This window comes from Nansenia antarctica (assembly GCF_963989245.1).
Source record: "Nansenia antarctica genome assembly, chromosome: 2".
Taxonomy (NCBI): domain Eukaryota; kingdom Metazoa; phylum Chordata; class Actinopteri; order Argentiniformes; family Microstomatidae; genus Nansenia; species Nansenia antarctica.
In genome coordinates, this window is record NC_137675.1 from 53,454,331 (window position 1) to 53,466,506 (window position 12,176).

The window sequence follows — 12,176 nt, forward strand, 5'->3', positions numbered from 1 at the left end:
CGTTTGCCCAGAGGTGGTGACGCTGCTGGCCATGGTGGCCACCACGCCGGTGGAGGCTGCAACACACACACGTGACCTGCAGTCACACCCAGACCAGCGGGCAACCACAACAGCTACCGTCTATAGCAGTGGTGTCCACTGGGTTGGTTTTAGCAGCGTTGATATACAGTATAATCAAGGCCATTTGCTTGAATTTTGGGGCATTTATTGACCTAAAGGTTGACACTCCACATTGACAGTTTGGGAGTCTTGTTATTGTTAAGGTGTATAGGGAATTCACCTTTCCCTGATTATCAGAATTACTCTGGGAGATAAGAGTGGACACCACCGGCCAAAAAGGCACTCTGACAAAACTTAAATATATCTATTGTAATATGGTATAGCGACAAAAATGAAAAAACGAAAGCCATGCTGATGGTTGACATAGATGGTTACATTCACTAGGAGTGAAGATCCAATTAACCATTCAAAAGAACAAAAAATGGGGATTGAAAGAGCCATCAACTCCACTCACGATCCTTTTCCCACAGCGCTTTCACATCACATCAACGACGGGGAAACGTCATCAGACACACACACACACCACAGTCACGTCATGTGATTTTAGACAAACAGCCTCCCTAATCCAGCTACACTCACCTGGGGTGCTCTGACCCTGTTTGACCCAGGAAGCAAACAACTGCTGGAAGTTCTTGTTCTGCTGGAATGTCACCGGCGTCCCCAGCTTGGTGGCCAGGACCACCTTGGTGCCTTGGGTCACCTGGCTGCTCAGAGAGCCCACCATGACCTTCTGGGTGGCGGAGGCCGGGATGGTGGGAGTGCCGGTGGAGGGGTTGATGGCACCAGCCTTCTGCTGCTCCAACCGTTTCTAAAACATAAACAGTGATTTAACGAACGAGCAGGTGAAGGACTGCACACAGAATACAAATACTGACTCAAAGTAAGATGATTTTGCATCCTTCAACACAAATTTGCAATGACACTATGAATTTCTATTGGACAGTGTACATTAAGAATGGTTCTACTAAAGAATCATTGACACACAACTGCCAAAGTTAGCCCTTTAGAACTACTCTTTCCCAGCTCCCTGTGTTTTGTGTTTGTGGCCCCCTAGGTTTACACTGAGGGGGGGGTGCTATGTTGGGAGTCTAGGTGTCACACCGTAGTGCATGGTGGAAAATTGTCTGATCTTCCCACCTGCTGAGAAGCCAATCTCTGTTGCTTTAGCTGAATCTCCAATTGGGCCTTGACCTCCTCTGCTGTCTTCAGAGCACTACTAACCTTAACCTGGTCTGCCGCCTGGGCCTTCTCCCTCTCAACCCTGCATCAGGAAAGAGGAAAAGGTTAGAAGGCAACTGACATTCAGTGGGTTACAGTTAAAAGACCACACAACCGGTGTCTCACATTAACTCTAGCTCCAGCCCAAGGCTGAACCAACATCTCCTCACCTTTCTGAAAAGGCTCTGATCTCCCAAAGGTCCAGTTCCTCCTCAGAGAGCCACGTCTCCATGACGATAGGCCCAGTCTGCTTGGCTGGCTCAGGCTTCTTGGGCCTCAGAGCGCTGGACCTCAGGCCTTTCCTCTGGGGAGTGTGAGCCTCTGCTCAAGACAAAAAAGAGAATAGGGAATTGGGAAAGAGATATACAACCCCACAAAAAGATAGAAGACTTTGATGCCATATGCCTTCACTTTAATGAGTAGATAGAGAACAACAGTAACTCCATTGGTACTGTGTCTCACGTTGCTTGGGTAGGCATTAGCCTGGACAGGTGCTTTATCTAACTTGAGAGAGGACACAAGATGGGAATAAGGAACAAGCTGACCGAGGCAAGGCAAAGCTTCCAAGATTCATGAGGCCACTGTAGGGACCGGAACAGCGGGATCCTGGGCGAATTTGAAGATGCCGTGTGTTTTCTCTTTTTTACCTTTGGGAGTGTCGGGAACGCCGAGGGGACAGATGATTTTCCTGATGCAGTATTCCGACCGGATGCCGTACGCTCCCACATCTCGCCGTTTGATGATCTCCGTGGTTGTGATCTCAGTGTCTGAGGTTTCTAGGGAGAGAATCAGATAGATCTGAGCATCTGCACATACCAATGACTCTCATCTTCAAAATGGACACTGCTTCATAGGCATGCATGGGCTACTAAACCACAGGACAACCACACAAGCGTATCTGATCAGTTACTGACGCTCTAGTGTTTCTAGTAATCATCACCTCATTACGTATATATATTACTGCCACTGTCTGCATTGTGGTTGGTAAGCTAAGCTTATGATTAAAAGGATATGACATTGATTCAGTGTCCTTGCACAAGGAGAGTGCGGGGGGGGTGGGAGGAGAGGTACAGAGGCAGAAACAGGAGGGGGAGGACAGAAAGAGAGAGGGAGTGAGAGGAAGATGAAATAGCTGTGCACTCACCTGTGCGGGTGGTCCCCACAGCAGCGGAGGGCTTGACTGCCATGTCATCCCACCTCAGGCAGGCCCACAGCAGCCGCAGCATCAGGCTCACCCCTGCCAGAGACTTGACAGTCTGGAGACGGAACCTGCAGGGGGGGACACGGTGTGACTCATTGACCCATTAGGTGTGACTCGACCAAAATCACCCATCACCAGACAGAGACACGGAGAGACATGGTTCTCCTAAATGGTTTCAGTTCTTAGTGTCGTGGCAATTTCACCCACCTCCATGTGATTCCATAGGTGGGTCTGGGGGAGGGATAGGGCCAGATGTCCAGGGCAGGCTTGGCGTTGTATTTGAAGAAGGGCACCTCTCTGATGCCCCCTCTCCTCGCCAGTTTCTTCAGGTCGTCGTTGGGCAGGACGAAGATGCTCTTCTTGCTGCTCTTGGTGACAAACTTGCGGTACGAGGGGAGGGCCGTGCCCGAGCGGGTCTTCTTGGAGCAGACGTACTTGAGCAGTGTGACCCTGTCTCTGGTGGAGTACCCTTTGCTGACCGTCATGGAGGTCACCGTAGACCCGGAGGGGCCCGACTTGGTGTCCGTCACCGTCGCCGTGACAACGGTCTTGGTCTCCTGGGAGACGGCTGCTCTGCCGACGGGGTGAGCAGCATCCTTCTGCTCTCTTCTCCCTGGTCCTGTAACAGCCGCCTGCGTTGTTACCGCCGAACCTAATCTGACGTCCAGGTTATCCGTCTTTCCTGAGATCTCAGACCTTACTGACTGCTGCTGGTCAGAGTCAAGCCTTTTGACAACCTGGTCTTTCGCTGCTGAGTCTACCTGCCCGTCCTGCCCCTTCAGACTCGTTAACGGTGTCACCGCTGACTTCACCGCCTGCTCCGTTTTGACAGAGGTCCCTGTGTTGTTGAGCTTCTCCTGGGGCTTGGAAGCGGCAGGCTTGGGCTGCAGAGCTGCCTGCTTGAGCTTCTCCAGCCTCTGCTTTTCCTCCATGGTGAACTGCTTCACCCGTCTCTCCAGCAGCCCGTCCAGCTTGGAGGCCTCGACTTTCTTCTTGTAGGCCGTGCGCAGCTGGAAGCCCTCGCTGACGTTCACCACGTCGTAGTTGAAGGGTCGGACAGGGGGCTTGGTTTCAGACTCCTCCTCCTTTTTGGGCTCGTCTTCTTCCATAGGCTCCTCCTTCACAGCAGGTTTCGTCGGCGATGAGGGGCCTCTGCTGTTCACTTCACCTGAGAGATGGAGAGAACTCCGTTAACGATCAGCCGACATGACATGACAAAGTTAATGTTTGGCAATGAAAGAGAATAAAAGGACAGTTACGACTTCTGTGTTTAAGGAATCTTTTACTTGTATATTAGGCAGCAGAGCAGGTCCATACTCTGGGTCCAGCTGTGTGGTCTGAACCAAGAACTGAGCTTTATATCAGCTCTTTTTACCCTTCGATCTATCACCCAGTCTGAAGCGGTATACAAAGCCTTAACATCTTCATGTTATATGCATCTGCATTTTATTTGGTTTGATAGTTCTTGTAAGTAAGTAAGTAAGTAATGCTTTATTTATATAGCACCTTTCATACAAGAAATGCAGCTCAAAGTGCTTTACAACAGGAATAAGAACATAAAGTGAATATAAAAACATATACAAGCATAGAATGAATATAAAAGCAGGGGAAAACAGTCAAAATAAAAGGTAAAGATTTACATTTCTTACACACTATGTGATACATGTCATACATTCATACACTACTATATATTAGTAGTCTCACTTAACTTGATCACTAACCATCAAAGATTTTGTGAAAACAAGTTCCAAATGGTTGGCCTGATTAGCATGTCTCCTAACAGTCTAAATCTTACAGCAAGCATCAGGAAATGTTAAGCGTTTGTTATTCAAATGATTCACCTTGAGACATCTGGATTGTCGATGAAAGGTATGAGAAACAGATGGATATTACTGAATAAAGCACCTTTTTCTTTATCTAGACAGGTGGCGGGTGGACTTGAGACAACATCCATCTTGTCTTCAGTCTTCTCCTCCACCTGATCTTTATTATCCTCCATCTTCTCTGTGACGTTCTCCTCTTGCTTCTCTTTCAGCACCTGCCCCTCTCCTGGTGAGGTGCTCTGAGATGACTCTACGACCGACTTTAGCTTGTTGTCTTTTTCTGAAGCGGCTGGGACGGGCTCTTCTTTTTCCTGGGTTTCTGAGCCTGTCTCTGTTTTTAGCAAATCTTTCCGCTTTCCGCTATTCTTCCGGTAATGACGCGGAGCTGATCAGACGCATTTGTTTGCTCCGCTACAAGTTTGAAATAAATTCTTAAAAGAAAGCTCACATTCAAAGATCTTACATTAATAATTTAGTATTAAAAGGTTAGCCGCAAGAAATATACTATGCCACCTAAGAAAAAGGCCACCAAAGACATTACTATAGGCCTAATGACTGGTTCTGAGGATGAAAGCGCCGCGCAAGCTCCAGAGAACACTGAGGAAAGCAGTACGAACAGTGCCGTGGGCTCGGAGGATATTCTCAAGGCCATCCTCGACATGAAAACAGAATTCTCTGGTAAACTCGAAAAAGTTTTGTCTGTAATGGACAATATCAGCAGAGAAGTCAAAGAGTGTGCTGGCCGAGTCTCACAGGCGGAGCTACGCATTTCGGAGGCCGAGGACAGCATCGGATCCCTGAACGCAACCACCAGCGCTCTGGAAGAAAAGGCTCACCTCCAAACTAGTTGATCTAGAAGGCCGCAGTCGGAGATCGAACCTGAGGCTGGTCCACCTCCCGGAGGGTGCGGAGGGAAAAGATGCTTGCTCATTTTTGGAGCAGTGGATTCCCGACGCCCTGGATATGGGGACACTACGCTTTCCTTTGATCATCGAGGGAGCTCACCGAATCTCTGGCCCAAGGTCCAATCCCGACGCACCACCGAGGGCTCTGATAATGAAATTCCTAAACTACAAGGATAAGGTGCGCGTCGCGAATGCAGCCAGGGCGAAAGGGAGAGTTCTCTACAAGAATCAGCACGTTATGTTTTTCCCAGATCTACCCATGGAAGTTCATAAACAGCAGAAGCGATTTGACGGAGTTAAACAGCGGCTACGGGCCAAGGCTATCCGATATGGAATAATCTTCCCGGCGCGCCTGAGGATAACCCACAACGACCGTTCATATGTTTTTGAAACAGAGGTAGAGCATTTTTTGGAGACACTAAGCAATGATGGAGTAGCAGAACAACGATGAACAACGCACAGTAAGACTCTTTTTTTCTTTTCCTGTGTGTGTATGCCTGATCAAGACTGATCTCCTTTGACTTTGTTTGAAGAGGAAAGTTATGGCTGGAAGTATATTTCCATTCTTTTTTGTTGTAAACATTTGACTTTTTTCAAACGCCTAACTCTTAGCCTACTTCAACACGGCGAATAATAACGATCTATGCTGGCTTTGTTTGAAGAGGAAAGCGACGTCTAGAACACTATCTCCATCCCCTTTTTTTTTTAAACTTATTTTTATTTCTTATTTGTGTGTGTGTGTGTGTGTTCTAGACACCTGTCCTTTTTTTCCACAACGTTTAACTCTTAGCTGTACGGGACTATATGAACACGGCGAACAATGTAAGATCTTGGCTTGAATTATTTGTATGAAATTGGTCCTTGTTTAAAATGATATGCTACGTTTCCGTTTAATGCATAGACGATGAATTGTATGATATATGCTTGTTTTGTTTCATTTGCTCACTATGCTTGGGCTGTCATTAAAGTGAGAATAGAACTATGTACTTGATTAGACCTGATTAAAGACTTTGGGGTCTTTTCGGGATATAAAATAAACAACACAAAATCCTCAATCATGATGCTGAAGGAGGAGGAAAGACTCTGTCCTATACATGTCACTCCTTTTCTTAATACAACAGAAGGTTTTACCTACCTTGGTATTCACATTACACCAGAGATTAACCACATAGTCTCAATTAATTATGACCCTATCGTGGACTCCATAATAAAATCGATAGATAGGTGGTCATCCTTACCTATATCCCTGATTGGTCGGATCAATATTCTAAAAATGAATGTTCTGCCAAAGCTGTTGTATCTATTTCAGAATATTCCTTTGCCCCCTCCAACATCGCTCTTTACAAAGCTTAAAAGAATGTTCACTTCTTTCATATGGACTGATAGACGCCCCAGAGTTCGCTTATCCTTACTGTACCTTCCATATGACAGAGGAGGTCTCCACCTGCCTAATATCCAGTGGTACTACCGGGCTGCTCAGCTTCGCTCTACTATGTATTACTTTAGTTCTGACTACATCCCTTCGTGGCTAGATATTGAGATGTCCTCTGTTACTCCGAAACTACCCCTTAATCTATTTATCTACTCAGCGGATATCAAGAAACTGAGAAAACAAACAAACAATCCCTTTGTTCTTAACACAATTAAAGTCTGGTATGATGTGCGGAAATTTCTTGGTGAAACACAATCTCCGTCAGGTTTCACTCCTATTTGGGGAAATCAAAGTTTCATTCCAGGGAGAGAAGATTCGGGTTTCCAAATATGGGCCAGTAAGGGCTTAAGGAAAGTACAAGATTTATACAAAGAAAGTACTTTCATGTCATTTGAACAACTTATTGCTAAATTTGATATTCCTAGAAAACACTTTTTTAAATATTTGCAGCTAAGGAGCTTCCTCTCAACTGCCCAGAATGATTATTTAAAAGAACCCCCATTGTCCACTTTAGAAAGAACCATATCGTCCAATTGTAACGGTAGGGGAAGAATATCCGCTATATATATCATGTTAGAGACTGGCTCATCAGACTCGTCCATAGACAAACTAAATGCTTGGAGGGAAGAATTTCAGGAGGATATCACTTTGGACGAATGGAGTAGTATATGCACAAAGGCTCAGACACAGACTGTGAAAACACGACTAAAGCTATTACAATACAACTGGCTGATGCAAACTTATGTGACCCCTGTTAAATTAAATAAGTTTAATAACAAAAATCCAGATGTATGTTTTAAGTGTAATACATGTAAAGGTACTTTATCTCACTGTCTCTGGGACTGCGAAAATATCAACGATTTTTGGAAGGAGGTATCTCAAATGATATTCCAGATAACATCGGTCTCCTTACCTCTCACTCCTAAAGTGTTTATCCTGGGGTTGTACCCAACTCATCTTCGTCTACAGCAATATCAACAAACACTCATAAATATGAGCCTGTTGCAAGCAAAACGGTTAATAGCTTTGGCTTGGAAAAATGTGAACAGGCCCAGTATTGCCCGATGGCTTAGGGAAATGTCATCCTCTTTAACAATGGAAAGGATGACATACATGATTAAAGGTAAACAAGACTCCTTTAAAAAGATATGGGGACCATTTGGGGAATATGTCCAGCAAAATGATGTGGGGAACTTATTAGCTAACGAGGGGAATTCTGGGTGATACAGAGAGCTCTATGGACATTTACACTTCTGACAAGGCGCTCTACTTGTAATATATCACAACCAACCTATGCCCTATCTTTACTTGATCAAAATATTGTAAACATGTATTTTGTTTGTCTTGCCCTCTGGTAAGACATGTGTGTGTTTTTTGCTTGTTTGTTTGTTTATTTGTTTGTTTTAGTTTTTTGTTCTGTTTTTTTTTGTTTGTTGCTGTTTTGTTTTGTTGCTGTTTTTGTTTTATTCGTTTTTTCTGTGTTCTTTTGTCTGTTTTGTTTTGTTTTTCCCAGATTGCGATGTGGGTATTAATGTGTGTCTGTCTTTCTTGTTGGATGTTGTATTGTCCTAATCTCAAGAAAAAAAAGAAGAAAAAATTTGGGGGGGGGGGGGGGGGGGAAAAAAACTTTCCGCTTGTTTGGGCCAGATGCTGCATTTTCTTTGCCCGTCTTAGCTGCTGTAAAAAGATGGCATTTGCATAACATGAAGCAATATACATCCACTGAGCCATGCTGGAGGCATAGTTTCTGCCTCAACACCACAGATCATTAACAGCAACATGAGACAATGGGGAATAAACAAACAGACAAGCTAAAAACTTAAAATAGCCCTTTACCCTCCAGTGCTTTGCGGTAGTTGGCGTTGGTGTTCCCTGGTAGCCTGGTAACAAAGCGATGGACATGGGTCCTACTGACCCAGCTCCAGCCCCCGTACCCCGTCACTCTGTACTCCTCCCCCTTCTGCTTCCGTACCTACACACAGAGACAAGCACAGAGGACAACAACTAGAAGTACGACAAATCTACAGCTTGTCACAAACAATAACACAACATGTATTGAGGAACACAATATTTTTGGCTAATTATATTAATTTTAATTTAATTAATTATATGAATCATATAAAACACATCTCAGATGTACCTGGTGTTTGATGGGGATGGTGTACTTCACCCTGGTGGCCTGCAGCAGAGTCTCCTCATCCTTCAACTTTTTCTCTCTCTTTTTCACCTTCTCTTTCTCCTCCCGCTCCATGGAAGTCATGCGATGCAGCCTGAGGCGAGAGAGAGAGAGAGAGAGAGAGAGAGAGAGAGAGAGAGAGAGAGAGAGAGAGAGAGAGAGAGAGAGAGAGAGCAAAAACAGAGAGGATAAAAAAAAAGCTGTTAGATAAAAACAGCAAGGTGACTCTGGCTTGTTTAGTCAGCAGCGATCCATTATGTTGTACAATGAGCTTTTTTTCACACCGTGGAAAAGCGTGTGCTACTCAGCATACATTGCTCACACCACTCTGCATTTAAAAGAGGAACAAAAGGCTTCAATGCAGTAGAGTGGTGATGCAAATCATAATTAGTCTGCTTTTGCTTTTCCTCCAAAAACGACCTCTTATCCTATTAAAAGCAACATGTTAGGTGTTATGTGCAAGGTCCATGTGTTAAAGAATGACGGATTTCTGACAGTCACCCCCCCCCCCATCATGGTGGTGTCCTTACATGGTGTGTCCAAGGGCATCTTTCCAGACTGGCAACATGACTACAGGTTTGATGGCACACTCCAGATTGGCCAGAGCCAAGGCAAACTCCCGGGGCTTACTGCACATCTGGAAAGCTTTGATCCAATTGGTCCTGGAAATACACAGGGAGAGAAATAAGTCATTGTGTGATGGAATGACATGGCCTCCTTGCATTGCCAATTCCCAACGCATCAGGGATCATCACTACATTTGCTCCACAGAGTAAGGGGGCTGTTAGACAGTAGCCTACCTGTGAGAGGCCCAGTTGGGGTGCATGAAGGGGGCGGGCACGTTGTTCTCCAGCTGGACGATGGTGAGCCTCAGCGTGGAGACGGTCAGCACCTTGGAGCCGTGGATGGAGCCGTTCCACTTGAAGTCCCCGGCGGGGGTCAGGCTGAACTTGTGGGAGAGGTGGCGCCGCTTGTCGTGGTCCTCGCGGTGCTGGTGCTTGTTGAGGGCCAGCGTGTTGGTGCTGTACTGGTTGTGGTAGACCCGGTACTTCCCCTCCTGGCCCAGTTTGAAGAAGTTGTTCAGGTTACTCTTCACGGCCAAATCTTTCTTGGCGGCGGCGACCGGGCGGGAGGCTTCACCCTCGGTACAAGAGGGAGACGTCTGAGAGAGAGAGAGAGAGAGACAGAGAGAGAGAGAGAGAGAGGAGAGAGAGAGAGAGAGAGAGGATAACAGACACAGAGATAAGAGGAGATGACCAACTTCAATGGGATTCTTCAATTTGATGACTGGCTGCGTCAATCAATTTGAGAGGTCCTGGTACATTTGCTGATTAAGCATCAACCTCTGGACAGACCACAGTGAGTCATACACTAGACTACTGGTATCCATTCAATGCTAATAATGCAGAGGAGGCCCCAGGTGAGAGACTAGCCTCTGAATTAACCCTCAGGGCAGCAGGCTGAGTGAGGGACACCTGGTTGGGGTCTCACCTCCTTGCCGTCCCTGGGCGTAGGGCTGCCGTCCCGGGAGCTGCCCTCCTTCAGCGGGCTCGGCCTGCTATCCGGGTTAGGCGGGTGGGTCACTACGCGGTTGGGACCCTGTCCAGACCCCGCCCCTTCGCCGTTCACCCTCTCCTTGCCTTCACCTGCAGGTCATGAAACAGATAAGTATCAGGGATCATCGGTTGTTAAGAGACAGAGAAACAGAAAGATAGGGAGTCAATGACGACAAACGCAAACACCGACGAAGACACAGTACAGTGGAGGCGAAGATGTACCGAATCGAGCAGCATCTCCAACGTCTCTTGGCTTTCAAGGCCCTTTTTTGAATTGAAAAACGCATTAGCGAGAAGGTCAACGTTGGTGTGACAGGATGGCGGTAGCCTACCTCTGTCGTCCTGGCTGGTGAAGGAGGACTGAGAGGACTTGTCGAGGAGGTCGGGCTCCACGGGGCCTGCGGGGGCGTCCGAGGCAGCAGACACAGACCAAAACAAGAGGATAATCTGCCTAACTGCAGAGTAACCAGCCAATTTAGAGAATAAGCTTGCTCATGTTCTGTCAACTGGCACGATGGTAGCAGCCGAAAGCATATAGAGCCGTGCCTCCACAGCAATGCACTCTGCGCCATCACATCCTAAGCCCGGGCCACAGGGTGGGAATGACGGAGAACTACCAGACTGGATTATGATCTCTGTGCAGTGTTTCCTCTATATGCATTTATTCGTGGCGGGCCGCCACCAAAGAATTTCCTCCGCCACCAAATGATTCAGACAGTCCACTTTGATTCAGGCTGCGCAGAAAGGCAGCGAGTTATTATGACCGGAGAACAGAAAAAAAGCAGATTGAAGCTAGATTTAGGCCGCTTCCAGACCAACATTTCGTTACGATTTAGCGGTAGTTATTTACAATATGTTACAATGTTGCAATTAACCTCGTCGTTTGTGTTCGCACTGCAATCGAGACTCTCAACAGGCGCGCGGCGCGAGGCGACGCGCTTTCAAAACAGCTTTGTGATTGGTCCGAATTTAGCGGGACATTTGGATTTCAGGAAATCCCTCTCCTCTCTCTCTCTCTCTCTTAGCCCGTCGCCGGTGCCTTTAATCCCGTATCCTAATCGAAAACGGAACATCATCAGCGACGACTGTGGGTTATTGCATTTACTGCTGTTCTCTGGTTCATGTTCTTATACCAGTGCTCACTATAGAGTATTTTAAATGAACATTCGTAATGTATGTCTCTGATGTTCATGGTCAACTAAATGCGGTGGTAGCTGACGTCGGCACGTTGCGCCGTTCTAAGCGGCAGCAGGTCTCGCTGCTCTGTTTTAAATGTTTGTCGGTTTTTTGTTGTATAATGTCTAATGTTACAACCTCAGCCAGAGTTGTTTATACCAGAAGTGCCCTCTTTGCACTAAGAGAGACTGCAAAACATGAGGGTTTCAAACACTCATTACCGAAGGAACTACGGAAGAAATACCGGGGGTGCAAAGCTGGAGCGAAGCTAAAAGCTAAATCGAGGAGGCGGTGGAGATACAAGCCGTTTCTACCATCAATCGTAATGGGAAATGTTAACTCCTTACCCAACAAATGTGACGAGTTGGAGGCACTCGTGATGCATCATTCAGTGTATCGGGAGTGCAGCCTGATGTGCTTCTCTGAGAGCTGGCTAAATGACAACATCGCCGACTCATGTGTGGAGATCGAACTATTCATAGCAATATGCGCGGGGCAAAAATAATCTATTGCTTCTAAAATCACCACGAACAGAACGGCGGAGGTACGGGTAAGCAGGGCTCATGTTGGTGTCCTCAGAGGTAAGAGTTTTTTTTTTTTTACTCAGCTGATAGCATTACCTTGCTGTT

The 12,176-nt window shown here is 46.4% G+C and overlaps 1 protein-coding gene across 1 annotated transcript in view; it reads right to left on the bottom strand.

The window, feature by feature from the left end:
• The window catches only part of LOC308150269 (uncharacterized protein), a gene marked incomplete at both ends in the record, with an annotated part of 92,164 nt that overhangs the window by 60,000 nt on the left and 19,988 nt on the right, over window positions 1-12,176 (bottom strand). The window contains 11 exon segments of the mRNA XM_080523119.1: window positions 1,198-1,321; window positions 1,449-1,599; window positions 1,926-2,054; window positions 2,423-2,547; window positions 2,687-3,647; window positions 4,385-4,655; window positions 8,267-8,316; window positions 8,476-8,611; window positions 8,780-8,909; window positions 9,346-9,477; window positions 9,616-9,949. Coding sequence (XP_080379245.1) covers window positions 1,198-1,321; window positions 1,449-1,599; window positions 1,926-2,054; window positions 2,423-2,547; window positions 2,687-3,647; window positions 4,385-4,655; window positions 8,267-8,316; window positions 8,476-8,611; window positions 8,780-8,909; window positions 9,346-9,477; window positions 9,616-9,949 — 2,543 coding nt within the window.